Genomic DNA, 20,810 nt, shown 5'->3' with positions numbered 1-20,810 from the left:
AAGATAAATTATTTTTTGGTCCACTTCAATATAAATTTACTTTTGGATTTGAAGTGAATGACGTTCTCATGTGCGCATCATAATTTTAGATAAGGATATTAAAACTCAATTATTTTGGATGTAGAGTAGGTCGACTAGATGATGAAAAAGAGTAACAAATGCTTTTTTTGTAATGGAATTGAGTTTTTATTTTTATAATATGTTAATAACATATTTTTATTTTGGATGAACAATTTTGGTGCCTTTTCTTTACATAGCATGTGTGCACATTGCATTAGATAAGATCAATGTGTGAATTTGTTTAATTATTGAAGATTTCAAATATATATGCTTCAAATTTAAGCTATTTAATAAAGCTTAGATAAGAAAAATTGTTTAGAATATGAAATCATAGCTACATCATCTTTACATAGTATGTGCCACTAACTCATTTATTTCCTAACAAAAATATATTGTAATGCCAATATAGACATATTTTTTTGAATTAAAAGCTATAAAAAGTTAACAAAAATATATTTTTTAACTTAAATTCATGAAGCCATTTATCGTGAACTTTCTTGCACAATACATAAAGAACATCAAATGAGTTTCTTATGACATCTATTTTGTGTTATGCATTGTCATTTTAAATGGATTGAACTAGTTTAAAATAATTTGTCATTTTGATAGAGTTTCTAAAAAAATTGTCATTTATATCTACCCACCAGGCTCAATGTAAATAGACAAATCACATGTAACAACTTCACTAGCAAGTCTTTCCTCTCTAAAGGTAAGGTCCAACATGTTACAATGTTGATATTTTTAGACAATATGTCGCAGACAAAAAGTCCAATATCGGCTAGATGTAGGACTGAAAAACAGTATTTAAATTTTGGGTTGTCCACCACCCTGAAGAGCTCTTTTGGGAGGTGACAAGAGGTATTAGAACAGATTACTGCTTGCCAGGTGTGTTGACTCTCCATGGTATAGTGAGACCCTCGGTGGAGCCGATTTTTGACGAGAGTGTACATGATTGGGTGGAGGAGAATGTCACGGACAAAAAGTCTCATATCGGCTAGGTGTAGAGCCGAAAAACAGTATTTAAATTATGGGCTGCCCACCACCCCGAAGAGCTCTTTTGGGAGGCGACAAATAGCTAGGTTGTGTGCATTCATATAGAAAGTATATGGATGGGTGCCAATCTACATTAGCATTTGTTGTTAGATATCCTTATGAAAATTTACGCGCCTTGCACTTGACTCCTAAAAGCCCTTATTTGGTATTTAGGCCTTATTTGATTTATGACTCCTAAAAGCCCTTATTTGATTTTTGACTCCTAAAAGCCCTTATTAAAATCTACATTAGCTTTTCTTTATTTGGTATTTAGGCCAAAAATAAAGGTAAATTTTGATTTAAAAATATATTGAAGACATTGTATCCTTAGAATGGGTTTACAATTGATTAAGAATGTCAAAATTGATCTGGCACATCAATTCAACCTGAAACTAACTCGAAAATTTTTAATTAGGGTTAAATATCCTTATCAACTTAATTTCTTGGGTTAGATTCAGCTTTACCAGCCAACCAAAAAATCACTTTAAATGACCCATAAACCTTAAATAGGCTTGAAATCAAACTACTAACTTAGAATTGACCCAAAATTCACTAAAAATTAACCCAAGTTTAAACCCAAATAGATGTTATTCTTTACGTTAACTAGTTATACTGGTTGGGCTCGGGTTGATAGGTTGAGCATTTGTCAGGTTCGAGGGGGAATTTTCCCCCGTATAATATTAGGATTGAAGCTGTTCAGACCGGGTTAGTTATGTGTTGAATTCAGTCCCAATCGACAACCTAAGTTGACATACTAAATGAACCGTACATACAATATGTTTAAATCTCTTCAGAAAATATCCCCTAAATATAAAATAATTTATGAACAACAAAGATTTGACTGTTAGACAATAAATTTAGATTAATATAAGTCTATAAAAGTAAAAACCTTTTGTATGCTTATTCCAGCTAAATGGAAAAATCTTATATACGAAGTCCGAACGCAGCTCTGGATCCAGAATCCAGTAAAATCTTGTCATGTGTGTTTGATTGAGCATACCTAAGAAATGACAAAAAGACGCTAATAACACCACAATGTTATTTTCGTGGTCCTTCGGGCAATGTTATTGACGTTATTCATGAGTGTTATTGCGGTGTTATTGTGGTGTTATTGAAATTATTTTGCAGGGGTTATTGTGGCATTACCACGGTGTTATTTGTGTGGTTTTCCAGGCGATGTTATTGATCACCGGTGTTATTGCAATCTTATTTCGATGTTGTTCGAGTTATTTTGCAGGATCATTGAAGTGAAACCGTGACACCGATAATATTTCCATGTTATTATGATATCATCGGAGTTGTTTAAGAATAACACTCCAATAAGAGCGGCAGAGGGAAGCATATAAGGATACTCTTTCCACCCAAAATTCGAAATTGAGATTTTGGTGGGCGGCAAAATGAAAAGCATGAGCGGGGAATTGCTAAGATCCAAATCCATCTTCTCTCTTTTCCAAAACTCCCGAAAACTCTCACAAACCGAACCAGGGAGTTGCAACGATAGCCGCTCAAAAAGACATCTATGGGTCCAACGACGTGCAGGGGAGAAGAGGAGAAATTGGAGCCACGATGGGAAGCTTGCTGAGAAGGTATTGCGAATAAAGCTTGTTTAACACCCTCGTCGAGTCTTTCTCCCACTTCTGATCCAATCCGAAACCCTCAAATAAGACGAACCAAAGGTAATCCATGTCTTTCACACCTCCCCACTTCGTGAGCTTCAGCTTTATTTTAATTTGTAAATCCGCCTAACAATCAGATTTACCCGGATTGAAGGCAAAACAGAAGAGAAACGCGATGCAGCCGCAGTTGGAGCTAGCTGAGAACTCAATGACGTGATCACGGCGTACATAGACCCGAAACTCCCATTTTTCTCCTCCCGTCTCTCTCCTGCCTGAAACCACTGAGGAAGGTAACTCCAAATCTTCTTTTCTCTTAAATCCGGGATTCGGTGAAATCCAGATTTATCAAATCCGAGTATTTTTTTCGTCCAAAACGATCACCCGGCGAGATTTAGGTCAAATTCAGCTTAAATCCTCCCTTAGGGGCTGTTGCTTGCTAGTAAGTATGATTTAATTTAAGTAAGATTTAGTAAATCCTGTAAATCCGGATTTGAGGTGGTTATATCCCGAAAATTGTTTGTTGTGTTAGTAAGCAAATTTTGATATACTGTTTCATAGCTTTAAAACTATCTAGCATGATTTATCAGGATTTATTTTTCATTTAAAGATAATCAAATTTTAAAAATATAAAGAAGTTTTCAAATGCGCAAAATGTACCAAAAAAAATGTCATTTACATTAATTAATAATTAGTCGTTTAAATTAATAAAATTTTTAAAAAATAATACTTATTAATCAATAATTTAGCATTAATCAATTGTTTATTATATAAATTAAAAATTAGTTTGAATTTTATTAAATAATTCAAAATTTAAAATATATCTTATTTATTAATTAACGATTAAATAGTTACATATAAATTTATCTAATCATAATTAATTTGGTAATATATAATTTTTTCATTAATTATTAATCAATTATAATAATAAAATTTAAGTTAAATAAAAACAAATTAAAATCACAAACCTATCTTCCTCTCTAATATCCTCCCTCTTTCCTTTTTTCACCCAAAACTCCCATCTCTATTCAAAAATCTCGCTTATTTCACTCATATTAGTTTAACCCAAAATCATCGCGTTCTTGAACTAACCTTTGCCATGCCATTAGAGCTAGCTGTGAAGGAAACAATGGTATCATGAATTATATAGACCATTGAAACTATCATTTTTCTTAACTTTCCTCTCCCCTCGTACCAGAAATGACTGAGGAAGACAAGCGTTTTTGCGCCATTCTTTCTGTTGATTTGTCCCAGATTTACTAAATTCACTGATTCATTGGGGTTTTTTTGGTTTCAAGTAGGATTTGATTGAAATAAGTTTTAATAAATTTTATAAATTTGGATTTATCAAATTGTCTAGATGGTTAAATCCTGAAAACTATTTAATATGCTAGAAGTAAAGCATAATAAATGCTAAGAAATAGTTTGACAACTTCAAAAAAAAAAAAAAAATAGGATTCATAAGAGCGAACTTAAACTTCAAAAATAAATTTTAAATAAAAAAATAAATGACTATTCAATGTCTGGAAGTATATAGAAAATTGATATTTACATTAAATAATAATTAATTGTATAGATTAATAATTAATAAATTTGTGTAGAGGAATTGACTATTAAATAATAGTTTTATATTAATCAGTTATTTATTATATAAATGATGAATTATTTAAAAATTTATTAAATAATTGAAAATTTGAATATATTTTTATTCAGTAATTAAATATTAATAGTTACATATAAATTATCTAATTATTATTAAATGAATTATATATAAAGTAATTACTAATTATTAATCAGTTAATTTAATAAAATTAAGTTAAACAAAGAAAAAATTCCCGCTTCCCTTCATGCCGGCCCTCACCTCCGGCTCCCGCTCTCCCGCTTTCGCAGTTCCTGCCCTATACCCTCGCCGACATCCTTCCCCTCCCGGTTTCGCCCAAAACCATTGACTTCATGATCGAACCTTTGCGATACGCTCGCCATCTATCGTGGCTTAACAGAAAGTACCGAAACTCCCATCTTTGTCATCCGTCCTCTCCGCTCCGCTCCTACCAGAAACCATTGAGAAAGGTAAGCCTGTTCGCGCCTTTCTTCCTCTTTGCTTATCCCGGATTTATCGCCAATCGGCGTCATTTTGGGATTTAAGGGAGCTCGGGATGAGGCTTTTTTCGCCGTTTGGATAAATCCTGTGTAAATCTTGCTCAAAATCGGCTGCCAAACAGCCCCTTAAAGATGTTTTTTTTTTTTTTTGGCAGGATTCAGGTTAAATTCTGCTTAAATCCTGCTAACAAACTGCCCAAGAAGTGAGCGAGCAGGGGAAAAGAGCACTAGTCGGAGTAGTTGATGGGAATTTGCAGCGGCAGCTGGTGAGTTCAAGGGGCTTCACCTAGGGAGGTAAAGATGCCATAGCTATTCTCTCCTCTTCCCATTCCTTAAGCACTTATTCACTAGTTTGGATTATGGTGAGGGTGCTCAGAGTTGAATCTTTCTATGCTCTTCTACGAGATGCTGCATCGGCCTCTTCTTTTTCCCCACTTCTCATCTTTCCATCAGCATCAGATGCCGATTCTCTCTGTGCCCTTAGGATCATAACTCACATCCTCTCATCTGATTCTATCCGCTACTCTGTCTACCCTGTATCCTCGTTCGGTGACATTGAAAATTTCGCTGGTCTCAATATCCATAGTTCCCGTGAGAGGTTATCTCTGCTTCTCATTAACTGGGGCTGTCACCGTGACCTCCACCGAATTCTGAAGCTCAGCTCTGAAGTTCGTGTCTTTGTCATTGATAGTCACCGTCCAATTCATCTCCACAATCTAAGTAGGCAGAATGAGCAGATTATTGTCCTTTATACTGAGGACGATGAGCATCATGCAGATTTGATTTATGATTTTGATGTGTCTGCTCTGGCGAATGCCTCCGATCTGAATAGTGATGATGAGATTGGTGAGGACAGTGATAGTGATGATGACAGTGAAAACGAAGTGGATGAGGAGAATGTTAAGCGCCGTAGGCTTTCAGAAGAGTCCGTATCAGACCCAGTCAGACTCTATGGGAAGCTGAAGTCCGAGTATTACAAATTGGGAACTTTTTATGGAAAGCCTGCCGGTTGTTTGATGTTTGACCTTGCTCATTCCCTCAGAAAGAACACAAATGAGCAGCTCTGGTTAGCTTGTGTTTCCCTCACAGATCAGTTCGTACATGAAAGGCTGACCAATGAAAGGTATCAAGCTGGGGTGATGGAACTTGAGCAGTACATTAACATCTCAGGAAACCTGGAAACAATCACTTCGGTGACACTAAAAGATGGCACACAGATTCAAGCACCAGAAAACTCTAGGATTTTCTATGAAGATGAACCACGGCTCATGCTTCTTAGGGAGTGGAATTTGTTTGATTCAATGCTTTGTTCTTCTTATACTGCAACCAAATTGAAAACTTGGAGTGACAATGGTCTAAAGAAACTCAAGCTTCTACTTGCCAGAATGGGTTTCTCTCTTGTGGACTGCCAGAAGAAGTTCCAGTACATGAGCATGGAAGTCAAGCAACGGATGAAAGACGAGTTTGATCACTTCTTACCTGAATATGGATTAACAGAGTTTTACTATCGCAGTTTTCTTAGAATCCATGGGTACTGCTCAAAATTCTCCGCAGCTGATGTAGTTTATGGGGTCACAGCACTGCTTGAATCATTGGTAGGAACTAGGAAGGACACATCAGTTGGCGAGCAATTTTGGGTTGCTTACTCTGCACTTTCTTTGAACAATCTAGATCAGCTTAGAAAAGGAATGCAGAATGCCATTGAGATACAGAGGGCTATTCTCAGACAGGGGAGCTCCGCCATGACAAAGAGTGGATTTATCAGAAGTGGCAGAAGATTTCGCTGGGTAAAGCTCGAAGATCCTGTTGATACTGAGCGGCTTCATTACCCACAGGCTCTCACCAAATTCTGTTATTTTCTGATGGATGCTTTAAAGGAAAGAGGTGCAAAGATGAAGCCTTTGATCTGCGCCTGTTTGGCAAAGGAGCCTGGCAAGGTCTTAATAGTTGGGGTTTGCAGTAAACCACGACTTGGGGCTATTCAAGGTAACTCATTTGGAATAATATTTAGAAAAGCTGCTGAAGAAATTGATGAAGAGTACTCCCATGAATTGTTTGAATCTTCATGGATTCTCTTAGATAGTGTGGCAGTTAGCTCTTTTATGATTAGATTGGCTGAGAAACTTTGATATGTTAATACTTCAGGATATGTTGAAGATGAGCATCCACCGTAAGCTTTTTAAAGTTTTGGATGAGGTATTGAATGTAACTTCATTTTTTTTTTTAAATTAGGGAAAAAAAAACATGACAATAATACAGCCATATTTCTCATAATAATATGCAAATTCTACTTGTTCAGTATTTTTCCGTGGCATTGCTAATATACATACAGGTGTAAGGGTCGTCACATAGGAGATATAGGTTTTCTTTAAATTTAGCTGAATCAGCATAATTCTCTGTTGTAGGATTTCTTTTTCATATATATATATGAGCCGCATTTTCAGGTTAGTTGGTAGAGTATTCGCTTCAGCGGTGTAAGTGCCCTTTGGTTTGGTGTTCGAATCCTGCCTCTTGCGACTGTTGCCTAAAAAGGTAGGAGTTCTCGAATAGGCTGGCTCGCTCTACCTAGTGATGATGATGAAGCCCAAAGGGATTGGTTCGCGGTTCCGCTCATCAACCAATTATATGCAAAAGCCAGCTTTGACGCCTTATGTTGATTTATTTTATTATTTTTAATTTTTTTAATTAGGCTGTTTTCTCTTCATGAAATAGGTACTTGTAGAGTTTTTTGCTTTGAGCATGTATACATTTATATGGTTTCACAAATGTGGCATCATTATAGCCTATATCAAGTGCATCTTGCATCAAACCCTAACTTATAGGTGGTCCATAATCCTAACACATTTTTATTAATATATTGAGAATCTTAAGCTCTTTCATTTGGGAAAGTTTTATTTTTCTTTCTTGCGACTTTATTGTGCAGTTCTCCACTCCTGGTAAGACTCAGAGTTCTAATGAACTTATCCTTTTGGAATTTCATAAGATAAATTTCAAAAGTTTATTTTTACTTGAGAATATACATATGTGTGTGTGTGTGTTCTATTTAACTTTAAGACAAGACAAGTTTTTTATTAACAATCCAGTCATCCATGTAATATTCACTTCTTTTCTTAAGCTAGTTGCTCAATTTGTTCATCGAACACTTCTTCCTTATATATTTCTTATGAAGGCTAATATTGATCTCATTCCATGTAAACTTGAGTCGTAAGGGTAGAATGCTATTCAACCTTGTAAGATAATATTAATGAATTACATCTCAAGGTTGAAGTTAAGGTGTACAGGTAGTTTGTTTCTTGGTGGATTTAATTCTATCTTATCATATATATGCTAGTTATTACAGCAGGTTATGGTCTCAATGTTACCTACCATTGTTTTATTTCTTGTGAGTTTTTGGCTATTAGTGATTGGCTTGTAGTGCTGGTTCGGCTGTGTGGGAGATTTAAAATTAAACTAATTTAGTTTTATATATTTACACGATATAGTTGAATCTCTGTTTTTTTTTTTAGTAAAAGTTGAATTTCTGATTTAAATGCAAAATTTTAACTTATTTAATTATTGATCTATGTGAATAGTTTGTAGAACTTATATTAGTGGAGATATCTTGAAGACATCATTCATTAACTTGGAAAGATCTTATAATATCTTGTGTGATCTTGTAATTAATTTTTTGTTCCCGAACCTGTTCTCTGTTACCAAATGGAGCCTTCAAAGATAGGCTTTAGTATCTCAGAACCACATGCCTATAAGGAGAAAAGGGACCAAAAGGGGGCGAGGGGCTGCCAATCAAGACTAAAGGATTTTTTGAGTACTTGTAAATGGAGTTCTTCTACACCTTTTAAGAAAAATAAGGTGTTAATTTTATTTTCGTTAATAGGAGAAGCTTTTGTTAGTGCTTGTGGAACTTTATTTGAACTTCTACAGTGGAGAGAAAAAAAGTGTCATCAACAACAATAACATCTCTAGGGCTATCAAAAAAGCTCGTTGTTCGCGAACAACTCGTTCTGCTCGTCTGTTCGTTAAGTAGCTAGTGTTCGGCTTCTTCGTTAAGTAAACAAGCCGAACACGAACAAGTTTTTAAAGCTCGAATTATAAACAAGCTAAACATGAACAATTTTTTGTTCGCTCGTGTTCGACTCGTTTTAGCTCGAATATATATATATATATTATAGGCTTAAATCGTAACTGCTCGTGTGGTAATGTGGTTATGTGCCTTATTTTGCATACATTTGGTTCAGGTTCGAATCTCAATACTTTACATTTATTTTTTCAGTTTAATTTTAATGAGCCAATTTCGAGCCGAACACGAACATACTGTTCACAAGCCGGTTTCGAACACGAGCCGATTTCGAATAGGAACAATTTCGAACGAGCAGAACACGAGCCAAGCCTGAGCTCGCTCAAACTCTTTTATAACCCTAAACATCTCAATATCCAATTCCTATTCTTTGTTGCATGTGATTGCATTTCTCTCATATATGTAAAGTGATATCTCTCACGTTTTGCATTGACTAGAGAAAGTTGAATAAGTTAATTTTGACGAATAAGTATTCATTATCAGTTATAGATGAATTGTTTGACTAACAACATGTTACTTTTGTATTTTTAAAAACGTGTTCTTTGATTTAGTTATCATCAGTTAGAAGATCAAGAGTGATGACGAGCTTAAGACAATTTTTGAGAGTTTTAGCTTTGAGAGTTTGCTTTCTTCAGACATTTTTATTGGAGCTAGAATTTATTTGTGGTGGCACTTCATATTATGATCTGAGTTGTGCTGTAATGTTTCATAATGACAATGATTTCAGTCTCTCGATTACTTTGAAATCAACATGGGTTTTCCATACATTTTCATTCATTTTATGACAAACACTCGTCATGTTCTTCTATTTTATTTGTATTGCTTGAATATAGTTTTCTTTTAAGCACGTTTAGTCTTAAACTAAGGGCCCGTTTGGGGCAGCTTATAACTGCGGGCGGCGTTTTGAAAACGCCGCCGTCTCGTTTGTTTCCCGCGTTTCACGAGCTTATTCAAAAATCGCGTTTATAATTTCTTAAACACGCAGCCCGCGGGATGTTCCCCGCGGGCCGCGTTTCGTTGCGACGTTTTACTCTTGTGCCCTCTCGTTCGCATCTCACACCTCGTTCGCATCTCATACCTCGTTCGATTCTTCTCGCATCCACTGCTGCTCCTTCCTCTTCTTCGGAAATCTCTTTCACGACTCCTAATCTTCGGCATTTCTTCTTCTTTGGCATTTACTCCTCTTCGGATCTGTTTTATTTTTTCCCGTCGAGCTGCGCAGTTCTTCCCCTGGTTGGCATCCTCTTCCGCTCCTCCCCTATTCAGATCTGTTTTTTCTTCTTCGCTGATTCTGCGGTGAGCCAAACGCAAGGGAAGCACGGAGAAAACCTCTCTGGTCCAAATAATTCGCGTCAAATTCTTTGGAGAGGATGGCGATGAGCCAAATGCAAGGGAAGCGCTGATTCTGCAGGAGCCTCACTCTCCACCTCTACCTCCAACCTCATCATTCTTCCCTCCTACTCCATGGCCAAAATCCCGCTCTCCCAATTCCTCTCTGCATCTCTTCTCTCCCTCTTCATCCTCATCGCAGAGCTGCAAATTTCATCGACAATCGTCTACAATCCAACGACGACAGTGGAATACAGAGCCGTCTACACTCATATTTTGTCGAATTTTAAATACACTGTCAAATGCGGTTTTAGGTTGTTGTTTGCTGCTCGTTGGTGTTGTTGTGCCGCCGCTTCAATGAATTTAAATTTCAAAGCCGAGAGCATTTTTAATGTATTTTGAATGCATTCATATTTTATCGAATTTTGAACACACTTCTTCTCGGAATTAAAATAAGGATCAATCAAAAAACCTTAACACTATGAACAACATATTTATAATAAGGATTAGTAAATAGAATAACTAATGATCATAATAAGAAAAAAATAGAAAAGGAAGGGCATAGAATAGGCAATGAGTAAAGTAGAAGAATCATAGAAAAGGAAAGGGAATAGGAGAGAAGCTAAACATGTTACTTTTGTCAAATCTCCTTGAAGGTGCATTGAAATGTTACTTTTGTCATTCATTCAATTAAAAAAAATTGCAGGTAAGCTGTTTACAAAACGCACAAACCAAATAACTAAACAGTTTATCCAGAACAGGGGCAAAATGGTCATTTATCCAGAATCAGCTGTTTTCCAGACGCACAAACCAAACAAACGAACAACTTATCCGGATCAGTTGCTCATCAGCAGATTATTAGAATCAGCTGCTTATCAGCAGAAGCTGGATAAGCTACAGCTGCCCCAAACAGACCATAAATGCTTACAGTAAGGTTCAGAGCTGAGTCTAGATTTTCTGATTAATTGAGATCAGGATCTTGAACTACTCATTCAAAGTTCTCTTCAGCTCTCCTTTTTTTTTTCTGAAGCTATTCTTGTTAATATGATTCTAGCACACCCATGTTCTAATTTGAATCCAGTACCATCATCACTATAAAATTCCTTATCATGAAGCTTCTTGTTTTGCTCTTTACCTAGAATTAAAGAAATCAGGTTTTTGTTCCATTAGAGGTGTACGGGATGTTCTTCTTTGGAGGTGAGTAATCAATCAATTCCTAACAGTTAGAATTTAAAGGATGATAATGTTTTCCCTCTTTAAAGTTTTGATAAGGATTCCCGAGCCTTATAATGTTCATGATAGGATGAAAGAGAAGCCTTTTTAGAAGAGTAATTTGTTTTACAAAAGTTCTTTTATGAAAATCTACGAAAAATAGTCATTTTTAACTGATATTGTCAGATTTTAATTTTATTTTTAACTAATGTGTTATATGTTTTGGGGCCGCTTTTTTCGAGTGGCGCTGCCCCAAACCGCGAAGCCTTTCATTTTTTTTCGCTTTCTCGCAGTGTTTGCGGCAGCCTAAAGTTTGCGGGCCACGAGATCGACCCCGCGGCCGGCGTTCGCGATTGTTAATATGCACCGCTCGAAGCTTGCCCTAACCTCTGGCGTTCCTGAAACCGTGCGGAGAAATTTTCTCCCTAGCATCGAGCGTTACAAATGTTTCTGGCGCCAAAGTTGTTTGTTGCAGATCTTGAACTTGAAGAGCGATCAAAATTGCAACTCAAGAGTGATCAAAGTTCTTTGTTGCAGATCTTGAACTTCTCCAAATTTGTTTATTTTTTGGGTCCACTTGAAGAGCTTTACAAATGTTTTCTGCGCCAAAGTTCTTTTTATGCTCGATTTCTGTTTCAGGATGACTACTTGTTAAATTAAATTGATCAGCCATCTCTCGCTGAGCTCCATGGGATGAATGATTAGGCTTCTAATTTCTAGCTTGTGTTGTTTACAACTCAAATTTTGATGCTCTGGTTCTGAGCGTCTTCTTTTGAATCGGTTAGTTTATACTTTGCGCCATTTTGTAATAGCCAGAAAGCTTCTTCTGGCTTTATTCTCTCTGCTCCATAGTGGGTGTTCTTCAAAGTTGAGAGCTTTATTATCAGAGTACTAAAGCATTACAGCAGCTAGAAAACCGCAGAGATATATAAAATCAAATCAAGAAACAAACTCTTCTTTTGTATAAAGTTTAAGATCTTCATTCTGTAAGCTTCAAGCATAGGAATGAAGGAGCAATTGGTTCTGATTCACTTTTTAATGGAATGAAAGCCCTGCAAGGGTATGATGGTTGATGGAGAAGAAGTAGACTATTCAAGCTGCCATCTTTTAACAAATCCAGACTTATCAAACAGTGGGAACATCAATGTGCTGTTTAAAAATATATACCAGGACATGTACACTAACACCCAGATGCTTGCCGCCTCTGAAGGAGATCTAGGGGATGGAAAGGAGCTGAAGAAGCCAGTCAGGAAGTCACTGAGGAACAAAGAGGCTGTTCGGAAATATATAGAGAAGAAGAAGGCGCTTGCAGCTTACAGGAAGAAGTGAAAAAGCTGCGTTTTCATACTTCCGCTTTTAGCCTTTTCACCTTGCAGAAATTTCCGCTTTTTCACCTTCTTATTTTTGGAAGGATATTCTTCCAATATTTCTTGGTTCTTCTCCTTCCTGCCTGAGTCCTTGTTCTTTTGTTCAATAGCCATCACCAACATTTTGATCTGACAAAGATCTGTAATTAGAAAAAAGACAGTTCATTTACAATTCGTAGTACACCAAGCTTAGAGGTGTACTTCATCAATGTAAATACCTAAGATTGTCTCCCAAAATTACAATTTGGGCCTGCACTGTCTTGTGTACTATTGTATGTAGTGTCAATAGCATTGCCTCAACTATCATTTCTATCACGGGAGCTACAATATCTGAATTTTAAAAATAATATAATAATCTTATTAATTGTCATTTTAATAATTTTAGATTTTTTTTTGTACTCGTGATACCCACTGTGAAGTGATGTGTGTATCTATCATTCTGTGTTGTTTTTAAGTGATTTTTTTGTCATCAAAGTATTAAATTTATGGTTATCACGCTTTTGTTACGCACAACATTACAAAACAAAGGCATAATGATCATTTTTCTAGAAGTAGTTACCTTATAACTGTTTTAGAAACAGTTACTTTATAACTGTTTTCACACAGCTACCCCACAGTTATTTTTACGCAGCTGCCTCAAACATGCAGCCAACTTCCCCACAGCAGTTTTTTGAGATAGTGCAGCTATAGCTGAAAAAGTTGAAAGTTGCAGCTGTGCCAAACAGATCCTAAGTAACTTGGGGTTGGTTGCTCTTATTTTTTTTCTCCTTACGTCTTATATTTGTATAGTTTGCAAGGGAGTCATGGTGATCTGTTTTTTGTGGATGCTGCAGCGTGTGTTGCTCTTAGTGTTTAAATGGCTTTCTACTTGGCAGACTCATTTCGTTACCTGAGAAAAGAATTATTTTGAAAGATAATGGATTTTCTAGGTTCTATTGTTTGGTTATGTCGTTAAAAATTAATATTAATCTTGCACTCTGTAAACATTCCCACAAAATGCTTAAAAAAGATTTTATTTTGGTGTGTGAAAACTTGATTATCATTTTGGGGCTGTCTGGTTTATATTTTTTTCCGTGTAAAGTAAAATAAGGATTAGGGTTTTTAAAATTTGTGTGTTTGGAATGGTACAGTGATGAAGTGAAGTAAAAGTTACGTGGAATCAGGTTTTAATCCGTTAGTTAAAAAATGCAGCAAAGTAAACTCGCCCAATTGTTGGCGTAAAATCACTTCAGCACGTGTGGACTTCTTGTATCTCATCGCATTATTTGCTATCTATCTTCTTTTTGGATCGTTTTCGAGACTCTCTCATTCGATTCTCCTTCAGTCCGTCGTCTATCTTTGTCTAGGCTGCCGCTCGATCTTTGCCAAGGTTGCCTGCATTCTATTCTCTTGGTTGCTCATTGCTAAAGCGGCCGAAGGTACATTATGTTTACTCTTTTCAGCTTCTTCCTATTTCTCAACCTTTTAAGCTTCTGATTATTGTTTCAGTACAGATATAGCGTCCGAAGTAAGGCTTCCAGGTTCTCGATTTGTCGGGTGTTCTTTGCCGTGTCTTTTGCCCGAATCTGTTGCTATTAGTGATTGATTATTGATTTAAAACTATAATTAGTTTTCTAATTACCGGTTCTCCACATTTGCCTTTAAGAATTTTGTTAGATTACATTGAATAGGAAATACTAACTAATAGAAAGTACAAGGCACTGTTTCATGTGATATTGATGGTCTTGAATTCTTCACCTCATTCCATGTTATTTGACGTCTAAAAGTGTTCTGAATGAGTTCTTAGGCAACTAGAATCTACATGCTTCGGGAATTCTGTCATTCAGTTGATGATTGATGTTAATACTGGAAATCACGATTAGATTGGGAGAGCTCCATGGTTTTATATTAAGATGTGGTAGAATCCGCAGAAGAAATTAATCATGCGGCCTTGAATGGAATGTCTAGAGAGAATGTGTGATTTTTATATCTTGTTTTGATTCACAATACACTTTTTGCTTCTTATGATGTTTTGTTTGCTGAAATTTTCTACACAATGTTATTCTGTGAGCAAATGTTAATTATTTTTTTAGTTTTGCTGTGTATTGCTATGTTATTAGTACACATTTGATTTGGCTGCGTTTTTTAGTAACAAATTTTGCTGAAAAAAAGTTATTGAGCAGTATACATGTAAAAAGATAATTTTAGGTGTTGGATATGTAAATACATAGAAATTGGGTGGTATGCATGTAAATCTTTCCATGCTCTTTCTTTCAAATTAAGAATTTACTGTTGCTATTGTTTTTAGTTTAATGTCAAGATTAACGAGCTCATTATGGCTAGTTATTTAATTCTTTAAAGTTTTTGCTGGTTTTGAACGTTTTTGACATCCTTGTTGTAGACAAGACTAGAGAAATAGTTTAAGATAAACTTGGAGTCTAAAGACTTTCATTTGACTAGATATAAAATTGAATGTATAGAATGTAATTTTAGTTGCAGTAGATCTAGTGGCAGTGACAATTGGTGATCAAATTCCTAAAAAGAGAATGTTTTTGACATCTCGAGTCTATTGTTTAAAGTGATGGTGATGTAGATGGGGATGTTATTAGTAGAATTCAGGTTGGATGCATGAAGTGGAAGAATGCATCGGGCCCACTTGTGATAGAAAAATACCGCTTAGACTTGAAAAGGAAAATTTTATAAGATGGTGATTGTGGTGAGACCTGCAATGCTTTATGACGCAAAATGTTGGGCAATAAGAGAAACATGAAATTAATTTAAATGTTGCTTAGATGAGATAGCTTAGGTGGATGAGTGGCTTGACACTTAGAGACAACATACCAAAATAAATATATCTATGAACGGGTTGGTGTAGCTCTAGTGCATACAAGATTGGAGTCTTAGATGGGTTGGTAACATTAAACATCGACCATCTAATAATCCGGTAAGAATGGTAGATGTTTTAGATTCTATTTATATTAAGAAAGGTAGATGTAGAACTAAAAAGACTTGAGCATATTGTATAAAAACAATCTTCATTTATTAGAATTAAATGAAAATACGACTCTCAATAGAACTGAAAAAAAAGGATTCATGTAGCCGACTCCACTCAGTGGGATGAAGGCTTGTTTTTGTTGTGGTTGTTTCTGAATTTGAGTTGCTGATTAAAATTCATTTGAGTGACTCGAGTTAGTCAAACAAGATTCACCACATGAATGAATATTCAATCAAACAATAACATGATTAATAAAAAAAACAAGAAATAAATCCAATTATAGAGCTAAGAGATATAAGATATTTCGCAAATCAACTTTTGCAAACAAAAAAATAACTGCTTCTCGAGTCGGCCGGCTACATTTTCTTAAATTGTGGAATAGATTCAGGGTTGCGTATGGGTGGCACGAATCGATTTTATAAATTAGTAATTTTTCATGACTTTTATATATTTTAGGGGACTTGTAGTCTTTGATTTGCTTCCATCGCGCTTTAAGGAATCTCAAGTAATTGTGTGTGTGTATTTATATATATATATATATATAGTTCACCTATGCAATTGAATACTCATTAAAAAAAAAAAAAAAAACATAATGCGGAAAGCCTTCCCAGATTATTGTAAGCAACGCTTAATGAAAATCATTTATCACCAGGATCTTTTTTTACAACATTGATTTACTTTTCACTTGTAGGAACATGACAAATAATTAAGAAAATAAAATAAAAAAAAGCATCCATACATACCACCCAATTAATATGTATTTACATATATCTTAACACGTAAGCTTTACTTCTTCTTTACATTTATACCTCCCAAATCTTTCATATCACCTAAAATAACATCAGCATTTTAACTTTAAAAAGTAATGTGTATATATAATTTTATGCATGTATAAGATGACAAATAAGTAAAACTAATAGTTTATAAATTAAATGTAAATTCATATGAATTAAGTGGTATGATTTTCAATCCAAAAAAGAAATCATGATCTAGTTTAAACTGTCACAAATTTCAATAAATGCTAATAAATTTTGAAATAAATTTCACTCCATAACGAACTCCATCATCCGAAAATGGCAGCGATGTGGAACAATAACCAATCTGCCACCTCTATTAAATGTACATTCAAAGCGGATGGGAGTCTATTTAGGACAGGATATTAATATTACCGTTGGCGAGGGAGCAACTTGCAAGTTTTGGCAAAAAATAATTTCCATAAATACCCCTAAATGGGTACAATCACAAAATTGAGGAAGCATCAGATAAATCATAACCGTTCCTTTTTTTTTTAACAATGTAAATAGCAAAAGAATAAATCACCATTTATATGTCTCAAAACTTCTTGATTTTGAGTGAAGGTAGAACTCTACGCAGGCTCTTCAGCACGACTTTGTTCCTTCATATACCACTTGTTTATACGTTCCTTGGAGAGCAGAACCTGTAAGAAATAAATCAAGCATATGAGGCTGAACATTACTCTTAAATTTATGGAAGATTTCCATGCATACAACTCACTTCTTATGTATTTACAGATCTAATGTCTCTCAACTTTTATTTTTTTGCATACATGCCATCTTATCCATGCATGAAGGTGTATTTCACTTTTTATGTGATGAAGATTTGGAAGGTATAAATGTAAAAATCAAAGTTTAGGTGTTAGATATGTAAACATATAAGAATTGGGTGGTGTGTATGTAAATGCTTGATCCTTCTATTATAATTTTCTTTCGGGACGAAATTGAATTGTGATGATGTTTTCTGGTTCAGACTAACTTAGTTTTGCAAAATAGATATGTTTTGAATATCGCTCAAATACAGTGGATTAATTAAAACATGTATCAGTTCATATTTTTTTTTTTCTAAAAATGAGCATGCACATACATACCACACCTTTCCTATGCATTTGCATATCTAACACCGAAATTTTTATTTTTTTACATTTAGACCACCAAAGTCTTTCATATCACACAAAATTATCACTATTTTACGGTTTTAAATGTGAAATATACCTTTCCATGCATAAATAAAGTGACATATATATATATAAACGTTGAAGCTTTTAAGAGTTAGATAAAAACATAAGAATTGAGTGATTTTTATGTAAATCTTGAAATAAAAAAGTGAATTACTTAACAAGTGGTAAACAACTGAAATAGATGACATTATTATCTCTTCACCTGCTTTTCCCAATCAGTTCTTGTTGTCATGAAGAGGAGCACACTTGTTTGAACCAAAACACCAAGCATCATCCCCATCCATATTCCCTGAGGGTTTAGAACATAAAAACAAAATTAATAAGCTCACAAAGATTATCAAATATATATAAATATTAAACAACAGATATATAATGCCTAAGGGTTTTATTTTATTTTACCTTAACATGGAAGCCTAGTCCATAACCAAGCAGAACACCAAGAGGAATGCCTACCAAGTAGTAGCATGTTATGTTTACATATGCAACCACTCCCTGCAGGCCAGCACCAATAGCAACCCCTGCGTATGATCCGTAGGAAAATATTATGTTCTTGTGTGTAAGAATTTTAAATTATAGTCAGATAAATTACTAAATATCAATTAGTACTCATGCTTGTTCAAAATTGTGAGTATAATATTCTATTAACACATTTTTTAACAAATTGCTAAAAATGTGAATAAGGAGTAATTTTTAGCAACATTTTTCTTTAAATTTATTTCTGCAGCTCAAATTTCTGTTAGCCAAGTCTTATGAACATGCCCGTATGAGTTATATTCATCATTGTTTTTTTCTTTTGCATCAAACAACTCTAGCAATTACATTTATATCATCTGAAACATGCTATTTACAAATCAAGCAACCTCTTTCATTAATTTTTCAAAATTCTCACTCAAACATCAATATTCATGGTAAAATACCAACCCAAATTTTTTATTTTTATCAAATGCTCAATAATTTAATTGTGGCACGCATAAATACATCGATTCGGTAGTTAGAAAAAAAGCACCGAGCTGGTTAATTTGTAAATATCAATGTTTCGGGTGGTCTCTATGTAATTATCCCTATTATAATAATAATAAATGTTTGCATACTATTTTGAAGGTGTTAGATATCTAAATACATAAGAGTTGTGTGGTATGCATGTAAATTTCCCAAAAAAAGAAAACGTCGAAGCAAAACTGTTGGCTCACCTGAAAGAACTGGTTGAACACTATTGAGAAGTATAGAGCAGGCTAATAAAGGGGAGAGATCTGCGACAGCTCTGGCAACTTCTGGGTCATTAGTAAATACATAAGCCAGCTTTCCTCGAAGAATTATAAAGAACGTGAACAATATTAATCCAATGGACAGGGAAGTCACGACAACATTAACAATTGCAAATTTTGCACGCTTTGCACTTCCAGCTCCAAGCTCATTTGCCACTCTCACACTGTAATAAATAAAATATTTTAATACATTTCAGCTGTCAGAAAGTATAAATTACATCAGATGTTGAGAGATTACCCAGCAGCTCCCAGAAAACCAATAGCTATCATCATCTCCCACCCATTAATATTAAGGCTGATGAAAAATATTACAAAGAAAGTCAGATCAAACCAGCATAATTGGTAACAAAAGTTAACATAATAAAAATATAAAATTTTTAAAACAAAGATGAGTACCATATTGACAGAGCATCAAGTGCAACCTCAGCATTCTTCATATATCCAGTTAAAAGAACCAAAATGGTATTATACCAAAGCTCTAAGCTGCACCATATCCATTTTTATTGACTAAATAAATTCATTGAATAACAACTAATATTTAATATATACTCCACTTTTTAAAAGTTCACCATAAGAGAAAAAGAGAAAAACATACCATAGCATGACACCAGATGACAAAGAAACCTTCATAGTGGACCAAAGATCCTTAAAAGCACTAAAAGAGAAACCTTTCCAGGTCTCAGGACATCCCCCGAAGAAGATGAAGCCGAGTTGTCCGATCACCGGAATCCACATAACGATGATCGTCGAAGACATAACTCCGACGAGTCCAAGACCGAGTATCTTAGTCATGAACCACGAGAGACTAAGATGAAGAGCTAATGTCAATACAGCCAAATATGTGATGATGATATTCTTGCTCTGTGACTGAAGGTACATTTGAAGAGTGAAAGCCCAGATGTAGGAGAACATTACTGGAATGAACCATTTGGAAATAGTGCCTGCCATTTCTGCAATCGAGTCATCTTGTCTGAGCAGCTTTAAGAGAGGGGTGGTAAAGATGAAGATGGGGAGGATGAAGAGGCTGCAAATGAAGAGAATAATCCATGATCTTTGTAGATAAATTCCTAGCATGCGGTATTGTTTTGCTCCATAGGATTGGCCACAGAGAGTTTCCAGTGCACTTGCCATGCCCAACTGCAATATTTTTGAGGTGGAGTAAAGATATTTAAGATTTGGTTTTTAAGATAAAAATAGACAAAATATTCTTTGTTTACATGCCTCCACTGTGAACACTGGCACATGAATATGTAAAAATGGGGGTGAGATTAGTACCTATCATATACTACTTGCTTACTACCTGCAATATGTTAAAGTAATTAGTGTGAATTGTCTGTCACATGTTATTTGATGGATTATTATGAAATAGTTTACTATACAATTGCTATTTTTTATTAATTTTACCTATGATAAGTTGTTTGTTAGAAAGTTTTGTAGAGTTACAAACTTAGCATAACACCTTTTAATGCTCAAAATGACTGACGGATTATTGACAAAAGTTCTATTATAATGTCAATGCCGCGCAGTGGTATGAAGGAATATCTATTCATAAATTCTGAAAAACATTGATGAACTTTCAATGGAATTTCTATCAAAGTGTTGATATCTTGGTTTCATCGATAGATTTTTAGTCCATAGATATCAGTGGAATACTTGTCAATATGATAATAACGAATTTTTATTGGTATTTTGACAAAATATTTATCAATAATTTTAACAAACTAATGATGAAAAAATAATTTTTAATAGGGTCATTATTAGACAATTTCATTGCTCAAGTAAATTTGATGAATTTTTGTTTTTATCTA

The 20,810-nt window shown here is 34.8% G+C and overlaps 2 protein-coding genes across 11 annotated transcripts in view; one reads left to right on the top strand and one right to left on the bottom strand.

The window, feature by feature from the left end:
- The first annotated feature begins 2,541 nt into the window (after positions 1-2,541).
- LOC110027319 (cell division control protein 45 homolog) lies at positions 2,542-13,103 on the top strand. Of its 9 annotated transcripts, none has more exons than XM_020728694.1 (5): positions 2,542-2,768; positions 2,863-2,998; positions 4,961-6,791; positions 6,951-7,001; positions 11,715-13,103. In XM_020728694.1, the coding sequence occupies exons 3-4, from the start codon at positions 5,165-5,167 to the stop codon at positions 6,977-6,979; spliced, it is 1,656 nt and encodes a 551-aa protein (XP_020584353.1). In that variant the 5' UTR covers positions 2,542-2,768; positions 2,863-2,998; positions 4,961-5,164; the 3' UTR covers positions 6,980-7,001; positions 11,715-13,103. The 9 variants fall into 9 exon arrangements, 4 of the variants coding, with proteins under 4 accessions (XP_020584353.1, XP_020584352.1, XP_020584351.1 ...); XM_020728693.1 differs by lacking the exon at positions 11,715-13,103 and adding an exon at positions 7,250-7,639; XM_020728692.1 differs by lacking the exon at positions 11,715-13,103 and adding an exon at positions 7,211-7,639.
- Positions 13,104-17,059: 3,956 nt separating this feature from the next.
- Positions 17,060-20,810, bottom strand: part of LOC110027331 (protein DETOXIFICATION 21-like) — a 13,149-nt gene continuing 9,398 nt past the window's right edge. The window contains exons 1-7 of one of the 2 annotated variants that reach the window (XM_020728708.1): positions 19,598-20,200; positions 19,399-19,485; positions 19,241-19,297; positions 18,928-19,166; positions 18,137-18,255; positions 17,940-18,026; positions 17,060-17,200 (exon numbers count right to left, since the gene is read on the bottom strand). In XM_020728708.1, the coding sequence (XP_020584367.1) occupies positions 17,129-17,200; positions 17,940-18,026; positions 18,137-18,255; positions 18,928-19,166; positions 19,241-19,297; positions 19,399-19,485; positions 19,598-20,133 (1,197 nt within the window). In that variant the 5' untranslated portion in view covers positions 20,134-20,200 and the 3' untranslated portion in view covers positions 17,060-17,128. Of the gene's footprint in view, positions 17,201-17,939; positions 18,027-18,136; positions 18,256-18,927; positions 19,167-19,240; positions 19,298-19,398; positions 19,486-19,597; positions 20,201-20,810 lie in introns of those variants that run through there. The other variant, XM_020728706.1, reaches the window with a different exon arrangement.

The sequence above is a fragment of the Phalaenopsis equestris genome, unplaced genomic scaffold, assembly GCF_001263595.1.
Source record: "Phalaenopsis equestris unplaced genomic scaffold, ASM126359v1 Scaffold000422, whole genome shotgun sequence".
In the NCBI taxonomy this organism is placed as follows: Eukaryota; Viridiplantae; Streptophyta; class Magnoliopsida; order Asparagales; family Orchidaceae; genus Phalaenopsis; species Phalaenopsis equestris.
Note: the sequence above shows the minus strand (reverse complement) of the source record. Positions and strands in the feature narration are given on the sequence as shown.

Bases quoted from the DNA above. Each gene is read 5' to 3' on its own strand.
- LOC110027319 (XM_020728691.1), top strand. From the start codon at position 5,165: ATGGTGAGGGTGCTCAGAGTTGAATCTTTCTATGCTCTTCTACGAGAT.